The sequence below is a fragment of the Haplochromis burtoni genome, unplaced genomic scaffold (assembly GCF_018398535.1).
Source record: "Haplochromis burtoni strain Fernald_Lab_line unplaced genomic scaffold, NCSU_Asbu1 Contig_8, whole genome shotgun sequence".
Taxonomy (NCBI): Eukaryota; Metazoa; Chordata; class Actinopteri; order Cichliformes; family Cichlidae; genus Haplochromis; species Haplochromis burtoni.
The window spans coordinates 4,716,867-4,738,719 of record NW_024582369.1 but is presented as its reverse complement, the minus strand read 5'-3'; the positions used below and the strand labels follow the sequence as shown (position 1 = coordinate 4,738,719).

Here is a 21,853-nt window from a genome sequence, read left to right as displayed (position 1 = left end):
GAGCCAAAATATAGTAACAGGTCAAAAGGCTAGTTTTGCAAAGCCATGCCACTTTTCATGTAAAATCATCTGTATGAGGGCACTTGAGCCTGAAAATCTAACTGTATTCTTGAACTCTTTGACACACCATTTAGAAAACCTGGAATTGTGCTTGGTCTTTTCCATCGACAGTATAAATAAAGGACATAGCCACCATGACATCAACAGGTTGGCAGCAGACCATTTGAACTGAACTAGCAACCAACTTTGACAGGAGGGCACAAGTCACTTTGCTATTCCAAAAAAGAAATAAATAATGGATTTTCACTGCACGCTTACAACCATCCACACACAGTACATTCGCAGTGAAATGTAGTCACAGTTTTCTCTCTTAGATTGCAGAGGCAAAGCAGAAGACAAACGGGAGAGATTGGTCTGGAACCTTGAAACCCGTCCATGACGCCAACGTTAGACACTTGAGCATTCTGAAGCTTCAGTGTATTCATTTCGCTGCCACCATGTTGCGTTTTCCAGCTAGAGGTTAATTTATACGAATCAGAGGATTGAGTGATAATTCATCAGGATAACTAACTTGGTTAGCAATCTGTATTCAAAGACTGTACAGGTGCAATGCAGTCATATTGAGTAAGTCAATGTGAGTAGGACTACTAAATGACTAGAATTTCACTCACCAAAGCTGTAGCTTGCACTTCTCAGGCTGCACATCCAGTATAATATAACCAGCAACTTGACTGGGGTTTTTTTATAGATTCATTTTTCATTAATATTTTTAATCCTGCTGTAGGTACATACAGTTAACATGACACAGTGCTAGGTTCTAAACATCTACAGCAGTACTACTAATCAATATAACACTAATGGGGATTTTTTTTTTTACACAATTTGCCAATAATACAGTTTCATATGTAAAGAGCTGTTTTCAGCATTTTATTACTTCTTTTACTAAAGACACGGCTCTAAAAGAAACACTCCCCATCCCTACTTATATGATAGTAAATATTTAGTAACGTACCAAATATTTATTTAACTATAGAAGCAACAACTTTTACAATTCCTCAGCCAGGAATGAGTGCAGAAAGGTCAAGGTGTCCAGGAATAGTGCTGCAAGCTGCAAGAGGCTGTCAGCATATGTAAAAGAATAAAATATGGTAAAAACCTTTTTCTTTTTTTGTTTAACTAACAAAAAATTGTGTGTTTTAATCTTGCCCAATTTGCCATGTTAAACAGTGGAGGAAATGTGAGGTTAAGACTGTAAATATGCTTTGTAATACTGTTAAACTGAACATTTTAACATCAGACTTTGTGGATCTGATCCATTTTAGAGCCAGCCTCTAGTGCAGAGGACATCAAACTGATTTTACATAATGGACCAAACTGGCTTTTCTGTCTGTGTAAAGAACACTACACATTTAATCCCTTTAGATATCTCAAAATAACAAGAAAGAAGTGTCATTTTACCAGCATCTCTCAGTTTTTCTACATGCTATTGAAAAAGTGCGATGGTAATCTCCAAAAAGTTGATTCTGTTCATCTGGACGTAGCGTAGCGTCATCCAAGTGACTTCTTCAGTCTCAGCTGACTGCAGGTTTCCCCAGTCTTATAAACAGTACATTTGCATAATGACTGAACCCAGCCCACTGAAGGAACAATGGGCTGGGAGGTCAGTTCCTTAATCTTACAGTTTTTTCTGATGGCTTAAGCACATTTTTTGTAACTATTGGCTATTTTTGCAAAACTCTACACACAAATAAGGAAACTCTTCACCCAATTAGCAAAACATTGTAGTTTTCTTGTAAAAGCGAATAACCCTTGCTTAACTCTCCACACCTTTGTAAAAATGGTATTTTGGTATCCAACAGTTAACACAAGCCATCACATTAATAAGCACACAAGGCACCAACTACACACTGATGGTATGAATGAAAAACACATCTGGCTTTTGCTTTCTCTGTGCACAAGGTAGGCCATGTCAGATTGAGCTCATACTGTTGTCATAGGTCCATAAACATAGACGGATCCAAACTTCAAGTACTGGTGTTTATTCACACACAACAAAACAAACACAAGTGTTTATTTCCAAGTCAAAACAAAATAGTAATTTCACTGAGGAAAAAAAAGAAATCAGTCTACATCGTGTCGTCTCTCTGGGTCCGGTCACAAAGTTTTGTCTACATCACATGCAATGTCCTCTAGTCCAAGCACTGGGGAAAATATCTTCTGGAATTTTACATCTATGGTATTGTTGTGTTTCTCATTGGCATATGGCAGTGCTACAAATCTTAGTGCAAAGTGACTGTACTAACCGATTCTCATTTCAAAATGTCCTTATGATGCTTGCTACAGTGTAGCAGCTCAAGTTAGGTTGAACCCGTTGGCCAGCTTCCCTCAGGGTCACTCCATGGATGATTACATGGTCCACTATTATAGCTCTGATGTCATCAGCAATTCTATTTCTTACTCTTCTTACCCTTCCTCTCCCCCCTCCTCGTCCTCCTCTCCCCCCTCCTCGTCCTCCTCTTGCTCCTCCTTGTCCTTGTCGTCCTCTTTGTCCTATTTCTTCACCTCCACGTCCTCTTCCTCGGCCTCCTCTACTTCTCACCCTTCCTGCTCCCTCCATTGTACTCCACACACACAGCTTACCTGTATTATAGTGCTTAGGCTGATTGCAAAGTGAACTAATTATCTAAAAAAGTTTTCACATGTGACAGTGTGCCAGACAGCTGGCAAAATAGTGTAAATAATGGCCATAAATGTGTATAGTTTTGCTAGAAGTGCGTTGATCGTTTGGAAATTGAATGTAAAGCAGTGAGTTGTGTTTACAGTTCTGCAAAAAGAGTGCCGTGCAGTGGATTGTAGCTACAGGTTTTCAAAGTGTGTTACAAAATGGCAAACTGAGTGCAAAGCAGTGTCTGTGCTTTTAGTTTTGCAAACTCAGTGAGTGGTTTTGCTATAAGTATTAATAGTTTTAGAAATTGTGCTATAAGAATCACAGTTAGGGTTTAAGCATTCAGAAAAAACTGTAATTATGCAAATTCTCATGACCATTGATCAACAACCACTGACCAAAACCCACTGATCAAAGACCACTGATCAATGGCCATGAGTACCATTCACAGAGAGTTGGGGAATGGCTGCAATCACAGCATTGTAAGATGGTGAAAGATGTACCCTTAGGCCCCCTCCTCGATTCAGAGATGGTCTTTCCCTTTTCACGTAAATGGCCTCCTTGACTCCACGCTCAAACCAGCGTTCCTCCCTGTCCAGGATGTGTAATTCACTGAAAGAGTGTCCACTGGCCTGTAGGTGTAATAGACTGCAGAGTCCTGGCCTGACGAGGTAGCTCTTCTGTGTTGTGCCATCCGCTTCGCCAGAGGTTGTTTGGTTTCCCCGATGTATAAATCCTGGCAATCCTCCTGGCACTTAACAGCGTACACTATGTTACTCTGTTTGTGTCGGGGGACCCGATCCTTGGGGTAGACCAGTTTTTGGCGCAGCGTGTTTTGGGGTTTAAAAGCCACAGAGCCCCGGTGTTTAGAAAAAATGCATCTCAACTGCTCCGATACTCCTGACACATATGGGATCACTAGAGGTTTTCGCTTGGGCAGCAGTTGTCCTTCTCTCCTGGATTGGCTGGAGCTTTCTTTAGGTGCCTTTCCAGCTTTGACAAACGTCCAGCTGGGATAACCACATTTACTCAGGGCCTTCTTGATGTGCTGCTGCTCTGCCTCCCTGGCCGCTGTGTCAGTGGGGATGGTGTTCGCTCTGTGTTGTACCGTCCTAATGACACCCAGTTTGTGCTCCAGTGGATGATGAGAGTCAAACTTTAAATACTGATCCGTATGTGTAGGTTTACGGTACACATCAGCTTTTAGATGTCCCCCATACTGATGGAAATCTCACAGTCCAAGAAGGCTAACCTGCCACTTTTCATATCCTCCCTGGTGAATTTGATGTGCCGGTCCACCAAGTTAATGTGATCCGTGAATTGTGGTACATCCTGAGATTTTATTTTAACCCAGGTGTCATGAATTTGCATAATTATCTTTAAGGAACTGACCTCCCAGCCCATTGTTCCTTCAGTGGGCTGGTTTCAGTCATTATGCAAATATACTGTTTATAAGACTGGAGAAACCTGCAGTCAGCTGAGACTGAAGAAGTCACTTGGATGAGTGACGAAACGTTTCTCCCACAAAACGCTACGTCCAGATGAACAGAATCAACTTTTTGGAGATTTACTTTCCTGGATGATTGAGAATGCATCAAGACTGAGATGGTAAATGTAAGAAATCTGTCAGCACAAATCTTTGGGCTTAAACTGTAAGAAACAAATGTGTAAAATTACAGAAAATATTTCTGTCAGCATATTTCCCAGTCTGTGTTGTAATTAAAGAATAGTTTGATAATTTAGAGAAAATGACCATGAGTTTGCTCTTTATCAGCAGATAAAGCTGTAATATTTATCAAAATAAAGTTAAAAAGTCCAAAATCTATACCCTTCTTCACATTTTCCAACTCTTCAGTGGGCCAGATTGGACTCTTTGCTGGGTGAGTGCTCTAGTGGCACTCTGTCAAACTTCAGTTTTTTGCCCCATTTCCATGTTGGCTTCATGTTTTGTTTTGTTTTGCTTTGCTTTGTTATTTTGGGGGGGGGGCAGAAGTTACCTTTTGCACTTTTCCCCAACCAAATGTACCCATTTTACATGTTAATAGTCATATACTTTTTACAGTACTGCAGCATGACCAGATCTAAATGAAAGCATTCACACTGACAGGATGTTTTTCTATTTAGGTACAGAGGCCAATTTAATGTTATTAGTTACACCTGAGTAAAAATGGCTTCTGTGACGCCCTGTGTAAAGTTTCGGTTAAGACACTTTTACTTGCTGCTTGTACAGAAAATAAATCAATCCGCCAGCAGCCAGGACACAGTAGTCTACTTGGCTCTTCTTCCGACATGTTTTTGTGTGTTAATACCTGTCTCAAGAGTTAAGACGGAAAGCTTTCATTAAATCTTCCCTCCGGCACAAACGTGACCATATTCAGACAGGTTGACATTTATACGTTTATGCACTTTATCCGCCTGCTTCACCCCGAACCGCTGCTAGCACGCACACACTTGAGTTGATGACGTCAGTCGCTCGTGGTCTGGTTTATGGAAACATCATAAGCAAACACGCCCGACATGAACTATGTTTCGTGTCTGTTTTAATCGTTATGTCCCGTAGAGGCACGAAACACTTGGGGGGGGGGGGGAGTTATTCAGAATAGTAAATAAACACGATGAGCGAAATAACCCTGCGTAACCATGGCAACTGTGTTTGTTGCCATTAGAGTGCAAAGACACGACCTGTAGGGCTTTTTAGCTGTTATTTTAGCTAACAGATAGTCGGAAAAAACACGTTAATTTAATTGAAAACGACTTTGTAAAAGCTTGTAGCTGTTACATAATGGACTCAAATTCGTTGTATTATTCTTTGGAGCTCGTTGCCGGTATTGGACATATTTTAACCCTCGAGCAAAGAACCGCCCTGGAGTCTTCCTTAGTGCTCCTGAAGAAAAACTACAAGTTCAGTCGAGTGTTGTTTTGGGGTAAAATATTAGGAATTAATGGGGTTTATTTTATTGCTCAGGGGAGAGGAGAAGATGAGATGAAAGACAAAAAGAACCTGTATAGGTAAGACATCCGCTTCAAGTGTCTTTTGTTTTATTTTTAATTTTAGCCACTGTACATTTATTTAAGATCGTGAGATATACCATTGGGCTGCTATTTTGTGGTGTTAACTCCAGCTTGAACTGCATGGACTGGTTCCTACTTCCCCCTGCCTCAGACTCTATGATAGAGGAAGTGTCCAAAGCTACAAAGGGTCGCTTCATGGGAGACCCGTCATTTGTGTATGAACATCAAGAGATCCACAGGCAAGGAAAGGGAAATGAGCCTGTAAATGAGAAGGCAGTGGTAAGTGTGATCAGTGCTGTTTAGTAAGACGGCGAATTGAATTACAGGATGAAGTGTTTTCCTGTTCCATTCAGTGTTACTGCAGTGTTCGATGATGCAATGAATTCAAACAAGAATCTACATGCAACCAAACTGAACATAATGTAAAAAAACCAAGACAAATGTTTGATTTTTTTCTTCTTCTTCTTTTTTCTGGCTTATATTGGTTACAGATAACAGTAACTGAGGAAAAAAGACTGGCAGTGTCCGTTCATCAGATCGATGCAGAAGTGTCTGTGGTGCCTCGTGGTGCCTTCATCAAGAGTCCACGTGGTCTTGTCCAGCTCAACCGCAGCTTCTGTGGTAAATATGTATATACTGTGGGGGAAATAACAATTTGATCCCCTTGCTTCACTTCACTTACAAAGAAATGAACAGTCTCTTAATGATCTGAAGGTAGTTGGGAGGACCACGGTCATCAAGAACAGCATTGGTAACGCACTGTAATGGATTAAAACCTTGCAGCACCCATAATGTTCCCCTAGTCAAGAAGGCACATGAAAGGCTTGTCTTAAGTTTGCCAGCCAACAAACTTTTGGCTACTAAAACAAGTGCATTGTTTCTGTTATTCCTTTTCATGTTACCTTTGGGCCAACATGATGGTGAACGTTGATGTCATACAAAATGATATGTTATTGCATTTATCAACAACAAATACAGTATTTTGTTGTATCTTTTGTAAAACATGGGCAAAATTGTGTGATTTTTCTTCAGGTCTGTCTGAGGCAGAAGCAAGGAAGCTTGACAATTTCCTTCACTTCAGACAATCAAAAAATATGAAGAAGAAATCTGCCCTGGACATGGGTGATTGGAACCCAGCAATGGACTATCTGGATGCACTCAGTGATGACATTCCGAAAGGTGACACTACAGAGCTTAATCTGTCCTGAACACACAGTCACATTTTTTTCATTGCATAAATTCAACAGTGCAGGTCTTAAGATTTGTTTTTAACAAGTATTTCATTTTCTGCTAATTGCTCTTATTTTATAACTGATCTCTCAGCAGAATTGGGCGGTGATTTGACGTTAACATGTGTTCCATTTCCTGTGCTACATTACAAGGGGTGATTTTCACAGAAAACGCTTATGGTGATTCAGCTGTTTGAAAACCATAAGGGTCTTCTTCCAAGTGGAAACAAATTGCATAATTTTACCAGTAAAACGGTGGTTCAAGTGAGGCTACCAATAAACACAAACCTCTAAAACCGTCTGACATTAACATACCAGCCACATGGGAAGGATTTTTGGGAATATATGCTTAGAAGAATTTCCCTGTGTCTACTTACCCAGAGTTTATATGCTTTGGTCTGACACTCAGGCTTTTTGGATTTGGAATATCTGGGCTTTGAGTACAGGATTTGGTGCAGATTAATTTGATTTTGGCCTTCTACCATAAACAATTCCTGAGGGGAGAGAGGAAAATGAGAACCAGGAGAGAAACCAGTAACATAGGACCACCAACCAAACTGATGTTGCATGATTAATGGAATTTTCTCACATTTGGATGGGAGTCAAACTCAAACTATAATATCATCTACAGACTACTACCATCTATCATTATGTGGCAATGTAGCAGAAAGCATGACATGATAATCCTGGCTGCACATTATTGGGGAAAAAAACTATCACACATAGCAGGAAAACGTCAACAGTGAACACTGTGCAAAGAATAATGTGAAAGCAGACATGCAAAGTCATGTCTGCGAGGTTAGCGACTGGATATGCTCCAGACCAGAGTGAATGTAAAGAGTGAGTGTCTGGATTTAACAGGGTGTGTGAGGGAGAGAGAGAGAGAGAGAAAAAAAGGTTTAGCACCCTTAACCAAACATGCAGCAGATGTCTGACTGAGAGCTTCCACATGTGTACAAGTCGGTGTGTGTTCTTTGTGTTGATGCGGATGTCAGCTGCATCATGTCTAAAGCAGACAGCACACAGCTGTTTCAGTGCCACGCTCACTGCAGCGGATTGCATGTTCCTGCCTGAAAGGATAAAGAGTTAACATTTCTTAACGGGACACTGGGGGAAAAACAGGATCATGTATCTCCACCAAAAGACAGGTGCTTTCCTCTGAGACCCAAAGCTGGGCTCTCCCCCTTTTCCTTAACCATCCCTCAAACCGCTTCCAGCTCCTGATTTAAGTTTGTTTCGCCTCCTGCTACGAACATTACATACTGTTGACGTGGGTTTTTTTACTTTTAGTTGCATCATATTTTGAAATCAAATCCAGAAACAGGAAAGTTGCAACTTTTTTTTTTTTTTTTTTAAATATTGGCCTTTGTTTTAATTCCCTAGGTTCTTGGCGTTCATGGTCACACCCCGAACATACTTGGCAAACGGGTTAGACTATAGACATCAAAAGCACAGAAGCGTGATTCATTGGTGTATCCTCTGGCTGAATAGTGTAAGATTTCCAAAGATTAGTGTTTAGCCTTTATTTCAGCTCAGCTTCACGGTTCTGTTGGAGAACATAATTTAGCAGCGTCCTGCTTTTCCTATTAACTGTTTACAAGTCTTGTGTGTTTGTGTCTAGGATCTTGGAGTCTTCAGTTTGAGTTCGCAAGAAAAGTGTGCGTGCTTCGCAGTCTGCTGTGGTTCGGCCTGACCTTCTACCACGTGCCAATGACACCACAGCATGGATACATCTATATAGGTGACGGGACCAAGAATTTGGACCTTCCTTTCATGCTATAAAAGCTTTTTTTCAAGCTGCATACTCAGTAATTCACAAAACCAAAATCTGCTTGTTGTATTATAAAACAAATAAAACTAGGTTGGTACAGTCAGTTTAGTGTCTACAGACTTTTTGTTGTATTTACTTCCAATTCACAAAGGCCGTGCCTACACAGTAAACACATGTTGAGAGGCAGAGTAAACACACATATTTTATTTGCACATCTGTGTTGCATTGAGTATACACAGTCACCATACCACCTACTTTGAAACTGTAACACTGATCAGGTTGTTGCTTGCATTAAGTTGTCAGCAGGTTTCCTTCAAGAGTTTTTTTTTTTTTTTTTGAAAAGCAACAGCCAGAATAGATGGTGTCGGGTGGGTCTGAGTGTGATTCATTAAAAGAGTGACTCAGCTTAATAAACAAAAGTTAGCATAAACACAGATGGATGAAGCCTTTAGGAATTGTTTCCTCCCTTCTCAGAACTGTATGACAACGGTCAAGGTTAGCAGTCAGGGATATGGTGGTTTCATCCCTGAATAAATGGGCCCACCCACTTTCCTCCAGTTGTACCAATCTTTCAGGCTTTTGGTCCTTCAGTGTTTTATGTACAAGGGCTTGACACCATAACGCACATTGTTCTTTAGTATTGGGTGGCCAACAGGCATACGCTTCTTACACCACTTCAGTCCAGTTTTATAGATGGGTTTCACTGAGTCGATGGACCAGCGAGTCAGGTATCTGTACACAAACAGAGATGCAGGGGAATTATTAACTGCACTGCGCTGGATACAAATGCTGAAATAAAAAAAAAAAGCATACGCAGATATGGATACATGCGTCACCTGTTAAGTTTGGGCTTGGGTCTCTTTGGGACATGGTCTTCTGGAAGTTTGGGTTTATGGTCAGGAAGCAGACCTTGAACACACAAAATAACAAGATGCATTTATTAACTTAAATTTCTCAGTACTTGTATTAAAAAAAATAAATACTGTTACAAACTCTCAAAAGACAGTTATAAAAGACAATGTACTGATGACACATTAAGATTTACTTCTCACTGTCATTACAGTCACCAAATTACTGCTCAGTTTTCATTTAATGTAATGTTACAGCTGACAGTGTTTATCGTCTGCGTAGTAGATAATAAACACGTGAAGCAGACAAATTCAGGTTGTTCTAAAATGAATAAAAGACTTGAGGAACAAGCAAGAACAAGTTTACAACCCTACTATCATGTCTTGGTCCAGGTTGCACAATTATTTGCCTTTAGGCAGTGTCAAATTCAAACCTTTCATAACAAGCTGTGATGCTTTGTAAAATGAAGGTATAAACAGAACTCAAAAGTTAAAATTATTTGTGCTTGATTTTGAAAAGTACAAAGAAAATGCAGTGTACTGCCAAAAGTATTCGCTTGTTTGCTTTTACACGCATATGAACTCAAGGATATCTCATTCTTAATCCATAGGCGTTAATATGACGTCAGCCTAACCTTTGCGGCTATAACAGCTTCAACTCTTCTCGGAAGGCTTTCCACAAGGTTTAAGAGCGTTTATGGGAATTTTTGGGCATTTCTTCCAGAAGCACATTAGTGAGGTCAAACACTGATGTTTCACGACCAGGCCTGACTCACTGTCTCCACTCTAATCCCAAAGGTGTTCTGTCGGGTGAGGTGACTCTGCGCAGGCCAGTCAAGTTCTTCCACACTAAACTCACTCATCCATTTCTTTTTGGACCTTGCTTTGTACACTGGTGAGTAGTCATGTTGGACCAGAAGGGGTCAAACCCAAACTGATCCCACAAAGAAAGAAAGAAAGTGTACTTTATTTAACCCCCGTGGGGAAATTCCTCTCTGCATTTAACCCATTCACTCAGTGAAGCGGTGGGCAGCAATTGGGCGCCCGGGGAGCAGTGTGTAGGGATGGTACCTTGCTCAGGGGTACCTCAGGGTAGCTGTTCAGGGGAATCGAACCCCTGACCCTCCGATCACGGGGCCACCACTCCACCTACTGAGCTATCCCTGCCCCGTTGGGGAGAGAAATTGTCCAAAATGTCTTGGGATGCTGAAACATCAAGAGTTTCTCTCACTGGAACTAAGGGTGCAAGCCCAACTCCTAAAAAAAAAAACAACCCCCACACCATAATCCTCCCTCCACCAAACTTTACACTTGGCACAATGCAGTCACACAAGTACTGGTTTCATGACAAACACCAAACCCAGACTCGTCCATCGGATTGCCAGACAGCATGGTGATTTAAGGCTTGGATGCAGCTGCTCGGCCATGAAAACGCACTCCATGAACCTCTCTACACACTGTTCTTGAGCTTATCTGAAGGCCACATGAAGCTTGGAGGTCTGTAGTGAGTACTCTGCAGAAAGTTGATTTGACCTCAGTGCAGTAAGTGCCTTAGCATCCCATAACCCCACTCTAATTTTACATGGCCTATCAGTTCATATCTGATTTGCTGTCGTTCCAAATCATTTCTACTTTATTATAATAATACTAACTGTGAAATATTTAGCAGAGAGGAAATTTCATGACCAGACTTGTTTTTAAAACAACTCATCCACCTGAATACTGGAGTTAAGGACACAGTTGCATTTGTTGACATAGGCAGCTAGAGCCATTCAGTGTCTGCTAGGCTCTCCCTCCTATAACAGGACTCACTGAACTGCATCTCTCTGCTGTCTTTTAAGGGAATTACCAACAAATATTATATAGTAATGCATGTTGCTAGTATTCATCCATATAAGGTAACTGATAGCCCTGAAAAATAGTGGGTTGTATCACAATGACTATGTCAATGTTTTATATTAAAACAGGAAAAATGTTGGAAGGGTCCAACAGGTGGAATTTCTCACTCATTAGGAATTCATTAGATTCATTAGCAACAAGTCAGCATGATGACTGGGTATTAACAAAATGCACATAAATCTTTAGCAGAAAGACTTAGAGGGGTTTCAAAATTGTGTACTCAGGTGAAATCTCTCAAAGCAAGAGAAAAAGCCAAGAATTAACTATGCTGTGATCTTCTGACCCCTCGTGCGTGTTTAATGCAGCAGAAATACTCTGACAGGCTCAGGAAAAGTATGAAAATCATGATCAGTGTACAGTTTGTTCCCTTGCCGTGCTTAAAAAACGACTGACTGCCAAACACTAAATTCTTTTGTTTCTTGTGACCTGTTTTGCAAGTGCTGCATTACTGCACCAACATTATAATCAATTCATTCCTGTCTGGCCTCTTAAAATGTCTATATATAACTGCTATGTTACATTTGTTACAATTTGCTGCCCTCTTGGCTACATCTCTTTTGAAAAAGACCATTTTTATTGTCAAACATTTTTACCTTGCTAAATAAAGGACACATAAAAGTCACTCCACTGAACCCAAGCTAAATAAAAATACTCAGACAAAGTGGCTATTAACCTTTGTATTTATTTTATCTGAGTAAACTAAATAACCCACTTACAGGTGGAAAGAAAGTACAAGGAGGCTTCATGATATATGACACGTGTCTAGAGCTGTGGAGGTGCTACTGATGGGTAACTTAAAAACTTAAAGCACAACAGCAGGACTTCCACTGACCTGCTCTGTGAGCCATCTGTACACAAATGGCAATCTTGCGGTGCTCTTCTGGACAGAGACCAGTGACTCTCCTGGGCAACATCCCTCCATCTGACCTGATGAACTGACTGAGCAACAAGACATCCTGGGAAGGGAAAATACAAAAAAGAAAGAGAAAATCAGGCTAATACAGTAATATTAATAATAATGTCACTAATAACAGTGAAAGTATTTACTGTGTAGTTGTATTTGTTCTGCAGATTCCATCTGTAGATTGGACACTTGGCTGTGGGATTTGGAGGCTGTGCTCCGACTGGAACTTCCAGAATTTGTCCTTCAATCTAACATAAAAATAAGAGATATGACAGTTACTTTATCAGAATCAAAGCATTTTTATTATACTAATAGCATTTGCTATTTATTTACAAGTGCGGAATAATACTCCTCAACTCCAACATGGTCTCTCACTGCTGGTTACAGAGTTTATTACGTATTTATATTAGGCCTTATTAAAATACATCAAAATGTTTTGTGTAATTATCCAAAACAATGATGATGATTCAAAAAAAAAGTTTTGCAATTATTTAACTTCACAACAATAAAATTTTGAATGGTTCTGAGCTTTACTTACATTTGTTGTTTTACCATCTTGCTTCTCCACCACTGCAACAGACATTATGAAACATCAGACTTTACATTAAATTTTAATTTGGCAGTTGAATTTCACTAATTCATGTATTAAATGTTGTTTTATTCCAAAGTAGGATGCTCTGAGGCTGGAGCCCAGCAGTCATGGGGTGAGAGGTCCTAGTACACCCTGGACAGTCTGTCGCAGGGCTAACACCAAGATACAGACCACCAATCACAATCATTGTGAGGTGACAGTGCCAACTACTGCATAGTGGAAACAAAAGTGGTTTCCACACTGACATTTTAATTGACAATAAAAATCCTAGATTCAAGTTTTACTAGTCTGTAATTGTAGATATAAACAGTGCTTTTTCATTTTAGTCAACAATCAATATTACTCGTTCAACTACTAACTCCAAAACTATCAACAGAATTGATCTTTCAAACTATTTTCATTAACTGTTAAAGCTATTCCTGTAGCTTTAACACATCTGGTTAAAGCTACAGAAATCTGCATTTCTTGATTCTAATGTGAGAACAGATGACTACAACTTCTTACAATGCAATATTAAAATCTTTACATTACTAGTTTCAAAGTAATATTATACTCTGTTTGACCCGTCTTGGGTCTACCAAATTCAAACTAGATATCTATAATTTCCTTTAATTCCGAAAATGAAAGAAGTTCATTCATTTTAACTATCATAAAGTTAGTTGTTAAAGATGAACAACTAATCTTTATATTAATGCATATTATATAATATTTATGCACGTGCTGAATTGTTGAGATTGTTTTGATGAATGTAGTACCTGTATTAGAATATGCTGTTAGGCTTATTGTTTTTGATTTTGGTAAAATGTGGATTTTTCAACGTTGCCGCAATCTTACTGACATTTTTAAATTATTTTAATGGGTTCTATAACTTTGTTAGAAAGCTGAAAAAAGAAGCTCCTTAAAGGTTTCAGAAGTTCTTGCAGTACATAAGGCATAAGCCTCAGCAAAGTTAACTGAAAAGTCAACACCTGCAGACGCCGCCGACTGACGTTTCACGCAGATGTGGTCGTCATCATTTAACTAATGTATTGTCTCTTTATTGGAAAACACAACAGGAGAATAGCGTGTCCTATAAGTGATAGGAAATGAAAAACATGCGGTGTATTTAGCAAAACATGCTAGTTATCCCACCGACAGGCTAAAGCTGTAACGTTTGCACACATGTCTCACCTTGACGAATCCCCCTTTTCTGGATAGTTAAAGAAGTAAGCTGGGGAACACTTATCGTCCTTAAAGAACTCAAGTTGGTGCCTCTGGATTCAAGTTTTAAGCCCGCAAATGAGGTCCAGAGAGACCTGAACACACTGCGGGCTGCCATGTTTAATTCTTGACTTTCTCCTTCGTTCCTTCCTGTCTTCTTCTTCTTCTCCTCCTACATTTTAATGGCGGTTCCTTCCTGTCTGTTATTCTCGCGAGAATAAAAGAGCGACACCGATGGCGAAAACCGCTTATTACATCTAAGAGGGACAAAAAAAGGGGGGGGGGGATCCCACAGGTTACACAACTACAGAAATATCATTGTACATTTTTGTTCCCATGTTCGTGTATGACATTTGTTTGTTTTAGTTGTTTTAATAACTGACTTTAAAAAAGCTTTATATGTTGTTACTTTTGGATAACCTTGTTATTTTTTTTAATAAGCAACTTTTATAAAAAGCTTTATATCCAAAAGTAAATAAATTTTCAAGTCCAATGAGATTAATTCCTAGATTTATGTACCTTCATGAAATGTCAGCCTATAGCCTCAAAGGATGACAAAATGCAATCTGAGATTGAAATCTAACTAATAGATTAACCCACAAACAACACAGCAGCAGAATATCAAGCAAAATTAAACACAAGAGAAAAATCAATAAAGACATGCCACACTGATATGTATGCAATTTATCTAATACACAGGAGAAAACCAGCGAAACGGGGCAGCGTGCTTCGGAGATTTTTTTTTAAACCCAGAGAGAGATCTAGTATAACAGTACAAGTCAATTGCCTTCAAGGAAGATTTAAACTCAATGTCCTAGAGGAAGGACAAATAACGCCTAGTCTAAACCACAGCATGTTTTTTTGGATCCTCTCAATGTTTTTATCCTTTTGATGTTGTTTTTTAGATTTTAGAGATAGGGTCATCTCTATCCAAGCCGTACTTATCAGATGTAGAAGTATGAGAGACACCAACACAAGTATTGTACAGAACATGCCAAACATTTTGAGCAGAAAGCAAAAGATACAGGTAGACTCTTTGGGGACAGATAAAGAGGAAGATAAAGTATCTGATGTTTGATAACGTTAACATCTGAACACTATGCCATTGTCCACTTTCTTTCTTTCTTTCTTTCTTTCTTTCTTTCTTTCTTTCTTTCTTTCTTTCTTTCTTTGCTGTTTTCTAAGCATTTAGACTCTACTCTAGGCTTTATCTGTTTAAAAAAACAGACCTTGATGAAACCCTTAACTGCTCCTACATCATGAGATAAGTTAAAAAAAAAAACTTTCCTCAGGGTAAGTTCTAGCTTTCAAGCCAAGCTAGTAATAAGTGTTACATATAAAAAAAACTGCTGCTTAAATGCACATTTTCTCTAATAAAATTTTTTTTTATTATTATTATTTATTTATAGGTTTGTCTTAGAGAGGTCAAAATAACCCAATAAATGGCCTGTATTTGTATAGCACTTTACTTAGTCCCAAAGGACCCCAAAGCACATTACACTACATTCAGTCATCCACCCATTCACACACTGGTGATGGCAAACTACATTGTAGCCACAGCTGCCCTGGGGCGCACTGACAGAGGCGAGGCTGCCAGACACTAGCGTCACCAGGCCTTCTGACCACCACCAGTAGGCAACGGGTGAAGTGTCTTGCCCAAGGACACAACGACCGAGACTGTCCGAGCCGGGGCTCAAACCAGCAAACCTTCCAATTACAAGACAAACTGCCAACTCTTGAGCCACGATCGCCCCGTAATGACAAACAACACTAGCTAGAGTGGCTAATGAGGTCCATCCATCCATCCATCCATCTTCATCCGCTTATCCGAGGTCGGGTCGCGGGGGTAGCAGCCTAAGCAAAGAGGTCCAGACCTCCCTCTCCCCAGCCACCTCCTCCAGCTTGTCCGGGGGAATACCAAGGCGTTCCCAGGCCAGCCGAGAGATATAATCTCTCCAGCGTGTCCTGGGTCTGCCCCGGGGCCTCCTCCCGGTGGGACATGCCTGGAACACCTCACCCAGGAGGCGCCCAGGGGGCATCCTTGTCAGATGCCCGAACCACCTCAGCTGGCTCCTTTCGATGTGGAGCAGCAGCTGCTCTACTCTGAGCCCCTCCCGGATGGCCGAACTTCTCACCCTATCTCTAAGGGAGAGGCCAGCCACCCTTCGGAGGAAGCTCATTTCTGCCGCTTGTATCCGCGATCTCGTTCTTTCGGTCACTACCCACAGCTCGTGGCCATAGGTGAGGGTAGGGACGTAGATCGACCGGTAAATTGAGAGCTTCGCTTTTACACTCAGCTCCCTCTTCACCACGACTGACCGGTGCAGCGTCCGCATTACTGCAGCCGCAGCCCCAATCCGTCTGTCGATCTCCGGCTCCCTTCTCCCATCACTCGCGAACAAGACCCCGAGATACTTGAACTCCTCCACTTGGGGCAGGAACTCATCCCCGACCCGGAGTGGGCACTCCACCCTTTTCCGGCTGAGAACCATGGCCTCAGATTTGGAGGTGCTGATCCTCATTCCCGCTGCTTCACACTCGGCTGCGAACCGTTCCAGTGCGAGCTGGAGGCCCTCACCCGATGAAGCCAACAGAACCACATCATCCGCAAAAATCAGAGATGAGATTCTGAGGCCACCAAAGCGAAAGCCCTCCGCCACTTGGCTGCGCCTAGAAATCCTGTCCATAAAAATTATGAACAGAACCGGAGACAATGAGGTACTTTTGGTATTAGTTCTGACCACTAGAAGTCAAGTCCTTGGTTGAACAATCCAAGCATATGTTGCCTTCCTGATAACTCAGAAGAACGATGTAGAGTGTGCAAATTTAAAAAAAGCAAAGAACAACAGGTGAAAGGTACACTACCAGTCAAAAGTTTGGACACACCTCATTTAATGTTTTTTTTTTTTTATTATTATTTTTACTACTTCCTATGTTATAGGTACATACTGAAGACATCAAATATATGAAGCAAGATATATGGAATAATGTAGCAAAGAAAAAAATGCTAAATAACTCTAAATATATCTTATATTTTAGATTTTAGATTAGATATTTTTAGATTCCTCAAAGTAGCCATGCTTTTGCCTGACGAGTCCAAATTTGAGATCTTTGGTTCCACCTGTCGTGTTTTTGTGTATTGCAGAAAAGGTAAATGGATCATCTCTACATGCATGGTTCCCACCATGAAGCATGGAGGAGGAGGTGTGATGGTGCGGGTGCTTTGCTGGTGACACTGTTGGGAATTTATTCAAAATTGAAGGCACACTGAACCAGCATGGCTACCATAGCCACTGCAGCGACACACCATCCCACCCATCTGGTTTGCAGATGGGTTATTTTTCAACAGGACAATGAGCCCGAACACACCTGTGTAAGGGCTATTTGACCAAGAAGGAGAGTGATGATGTGCTGAGCCAGATGGCCTGGCCAACTGGTCACCTGACCTGCACCCAGACGAGATGGTGACTGTTGGCAAACCATTTCAGGTGACGACCTCATGGAGCTCATGGAAAGAATGCCAAGAGTGTGCAAGCAGTAATCAAAGCCAATGATGGCTATTTTAAAGAATCTAAAATATAAAACATGTTTTGACTTATTTCACACTTTTTTGTTTACTACATAATTCTGAATTCCGTAATTTCTTCACTGAGAATCTGCAATGTAAATAGTCATGAAAACAAAGCAAACACATTGAATGAGAAGGTGTGTCCAAACATTTGACTGGAAGTGTAAGTGACAGTGAAAGTGTGAGTGTAAGTGTGCGTGTTGGCTTTATTGTGCACTGTGTGTAACTTTTGTCTGACTGATGTGATTTGTGAACTTAAGGTACCATTTAACTTAATTAAATCAGGTGTTACAATTTGACATTATATAATTAAGTTGTTCCAACAGCTCTCTTTTTTCAGTGCATTACTTTTTATGGTCACTTCTGCCATCTTGCATTGTGAACTCAAGGCTGGTGAAGCTGCTCCAACTTCCAGACTTGGAAATCTGAGGGGGCATTCGAGTCATTCTGACTGGGAACTTGGACATTTTGATGTCTGACTTCATGTGAAGTGCATTAACAGGCTCCTGCCATGATCAGCAAATGCCAAGCCTGGCACTTCCACAGTCTTGCAATACCTCATCCTGTTTTGGTCAGTAACTCTTGTTCTTGGGTTAACCAGCACCAAACTATTCTTGAGTCAGCCGAGACTAAATCTGCATCAGTAAGTAAGCCAAGCCACTATTCCCACTGAGTTTGTAATTGCCTCTCGCCACCACAAATGAGTCCTCATTCTGACCTATCATGAATCAGAAGTGACTGTCTAATTCAGCCAAAAAAGTCAGCCAATGTCTCATTGCCCCTTGAGTAGGTCATCTTTGATGTACCTTGGTCAGAGACGACTAATGTCTCACATTCTGAGTTGGGCTACAGTTCCTGTGCCTCAGACTTGGCTGACCTGCCAAATATTCCCCAGAGGTGTCCACCTCCGTCGACCCTGCATCCTGTATCTGAATCAGTTTTCCAATCTCTACACCCCTAAGTTTGCCTGTTGTCATCAACCCCATGCCAAGGACAGATCCTGAGGAGCAGGTCTGCTCTGTCTGCAAGGCACTATAAGGTGGCTGGTTTCCAGCCTTCTGCTTATTTAGCATTCTGCCCTGACCTCCAGTTGTCTCCCCTCTGACAACTTCCCTTCCAACTGCTTGCTTTGCCCTCAGAGGGTCTCTGCCTTATGAGGGTTTTTGATTCCTATCCAGCCTCTAGAAGTTTTCTGTCCCCACCACTCTCCACTTGCCTTGGTCCTGAAGGGTCTACACTGTCACTGATTCACTGCCAATTTGGAACATCCTTCGGGCCATCCTTCATATGATCCACCAAGACTTTGGACTCCTTACATGGGACATGTTAGAGTTCACCCTTAGGGGCACTATCTTAGTTTTGAGTTTTTCTATTATTTATTTTGAAAGATCACTCTTCTTATGTATCAGTTTCCTTCCTTCCTTTCTTTATTTGTGTGTTGTTTTGTTCTTGTTGCCTTCTCTAGCCTCATTCCAGTGTTGCTATTCAAGACATTTAAAAATCCTTATTTATTAATGCAGCATGCCTGTATGATAGTATGTCCTACATTTGGGTCATTTTGAAATTAAACAGGATGTGAATTAAACAGGATGTCACTGTTGCATATTTGTAAAGGTTAAAAAAGTCATCTTTGGGGCTAAATACTTACAGCATTTTGATCAGGAACACTCAATGGAAACTCAAGGTTGCCTCAAGTTTTTGAGAAATATCGGATACTGCAGGCAAAAGACAGCTAAGTTTATATTTAAAATATTAGATGAAGAACTTTTTGTCATAACTTTCAATGTCATTGGACGTGCAGGACAAGCAGAAACACAAGTGCTTGTGGTTCTTATTAAAATTAGAATGGGAGGCTGAGCATTCACCTTTAAGGGGTCTCTTCTACGGAACCAGCTCCCAGTTTGGATTCAGGAGACAGACATCCTCTCGACTTTTAAAACTTTCCTTTTTGATAAAGCATATAGTTAGGTCTGGATCAGGTGACCCTGAACCATTCCTTAATTGTGCTGCATTAGGCCTAGGCTGCTGGGGGCATCCATTGATTCAATAAGTGTTTCTTCTTCACTCACCTTTTCTCACTCCCTGTGTGCTTACACACCACCTTGTATTTAATCATTAGTTATCACAACTTGTCTTTTGTTTTGTCTCGCTCCCTTCACTCCCAACTGCTCATGGCGGATGGTTGCCCCTCCCTCACCCTGGTTCTGGTAGAGGTTTCTTCCCTTTCATTCCCACTGTCGACAAGCACTTGTTCATTGGGCATCATCTAATTATTGGGGGGTTTTCTGTCTAGTAATTTGGGGTCTTTGTGTCTGTAAAGTGACTGTTGTTGTGATTTACCATCATATATCAATACAAATAAAATTAAGTGAATTGAGTCTAGTAGTTTGTTTTCAGAACAAACACATTAAAAACAAGCTTACGTGCTTGTTTTTAATGTGTTTGCAAAAAAACTGAGTAGCAAACTAACTTTTTTTTTGTAGAGGATTGTGATTTGGGACCATTGGGACCACTTTAAAGTAGATATGGAAGCGTTTCACTCTACCAGTATTGTGTTTGTGAATGTTATGAGGTTAACTTTCAAAAATGTCTACCTTTTTCTTCGCATATTCAAAGCAGGTGCAGTCACCCATACACACACACGCACAGGCACAAATCACACAAGGAGACACAGAAGACGTAAGCCCTGTAAATGTTTTATGAGAAGCTAATGAATTTAGCATGTTTGTTAGACTTTGGGAGAATCTAGCGCTGAATATAAGCAAGTTTGAAGTGTAGAGATCTCAGCAGGGCCTCTCTTGTGCATTTCCTCAACAGTTGGGTTTGTGATCAATGGTGAATGAAGCATGGTGAAGACAAGTAGGTCATGTCGGAAGCATGTACGCCATCGTGGCGCCACCGTTTCACGGACAAAATTGTGAACAATTTCTCAAATGCCATCTAAACTGTGAGGCTTAAAAAAGCCGCACTCTGCGATGCAAATAGACTTCTGTGCTCATCTCATCCACAGAGCTCAGAGTGTAGATAAATAGAGATTACGGTCACACTGACAGCACAAAGGATGCATTGTGTCTGTGATCAGGTCCCTCCGTCGAGGGCACTTAAGCAATCACATTCCTCAAGAGAAGCCCAAAAAATGTCATTTAAAGTGTCTGACCAGCTCCTCACCGGCTTTGATATTCAAATGAAACATGGCCCTGTACAAATAGGCGCCTTAGCTGAGGAAGAAGGGGGAGTAAATCAGATAGGATTTCCCTCACATGAAAAGAGCTTGTCTGACATTTTCACAGCAAGCGCTTAGGGACCCTGAAGCAATGTTGGTTCGATGTCATGGTGGGAAGTTATTGCTGTGTGGAAAAGGTTAGTGTTTTCAGCCCAGCTTTCCTGGATAAACTGCTAAAACACAGCATGGAATAAGCAAACGAGATGAAACCAGAATGAGGAAGAGTGGTACGGTCACTTCTCGCAAAAATAAATCCAACCCAGTCCAATGCTTTCCCCTTTTACTGTCACACTGGACTGTTTGTTTTGCTTTTAATGTTGGAAAGCCCCTGGTGATAGCTTCTGCCGAAGAGTCTAAACAAAAGGAGACCTCAAAGAGGGTCATATTAGCGATACCGTGGGATCTGAACAGTAGAATTTGAGGTGGCACCTTTAATACAAATCTGACCAGTAAGACTTTCTCATGTTTCATACTGCTCTGTGTATATTTCTCTCAGTGAGAACCAAGGGGTTTTGACAGAATAACTCATTCCCATGCAGATGGAATTTGTGGATTTTGGATTTGCTGCGTCCAAATTGATGGGCTCAGTCTGGTATGCAATTAAGGCATAGCTGTCACTAAGAGGCTTTCCTGGATGATTAACTTGTAAGGCCTGTTGCATCCAGGGAAGTCAACTGAACACAATTAGACCGTTTCGAGGAAATGAGTTTGGTAAGGTCTCTGCAGCTGTAAAATAAGGTAAAGAGAAAAGAAAGCAACTAGAGCAGGCAACTGGAAACAGAAATATAGGCTTTATCAACTAGGGAGCGGAGATCAAAGATTGGATTGGTTTCTTTCTGATGCAATGTAAAGGTTTCGTGCAAGTTACACAAATCTCTGCCCATCCAAGCAGCAACAACCCGCTCCCAGCAATGTTACCTCTTCAAATCGAAACCTCCCCCC

General features: G+C 40.9%; 2 protein-coding genes across 2 annotated transcripts; one reads left to right on the top strand and one right to left on the bottom strand.

Moving 5' to 3' along the window:
* The first annotated feature begins 4,949 nt into the window (after positions 1 to 4,949).
* rsph9 (radial spoke head component 9) lies at positions 4,950 to 9,014 on the top strand. The gene is made up of 5 exons (XM_005914284.3): positions 4,950 to 5,674; positions 5,788 to 5,956; positions 6,169 to 6,298; positions 6,710 to 6,856; positions 8,528 to 9,014. The coding sequence occupies exons 1-5, from the start codon at positions 5,448 to 5,450 to the stop codon at positions 8,686 to 8,688; spliced, it is 834 nt and encodes a 277-aa protein (XP_005914346.1). The 5' UTR covers positions 4,950 to 5,447; the 3' UTR covers positions 8,689 to 9,014.
* On the bottom strand, positions 8,867 to 14,306 carry mrps18a (mitochondrial ribosomal protein S18A). The gene is made up of 6 exons (XM_005914283.3): positions 14,091 to 14,306; positions 12,867 to 12,898; positions 12,472 to 12,576; positions 12,257 to 12,380; positions 9,514 to 9,586; positions 8,867 to 9,409 (listed from the first exon to the last, which is right to left on the bottom strand). The coding sequence occupies exons 1-6, from the start codon at positions 14,236 to 14,238 to the stop codon at positions 9,265 to 9,267; spliced, it is 627 nt and encodes a 208-aa protein (XP_005914345.1). The 5' UTR covers positions 14,239 to 14,306; the 3' UTR covers positions 8,867 to 9,264.
* Positions 14,307 to 21,853: the final 7,547 nt, after the last annotated feature.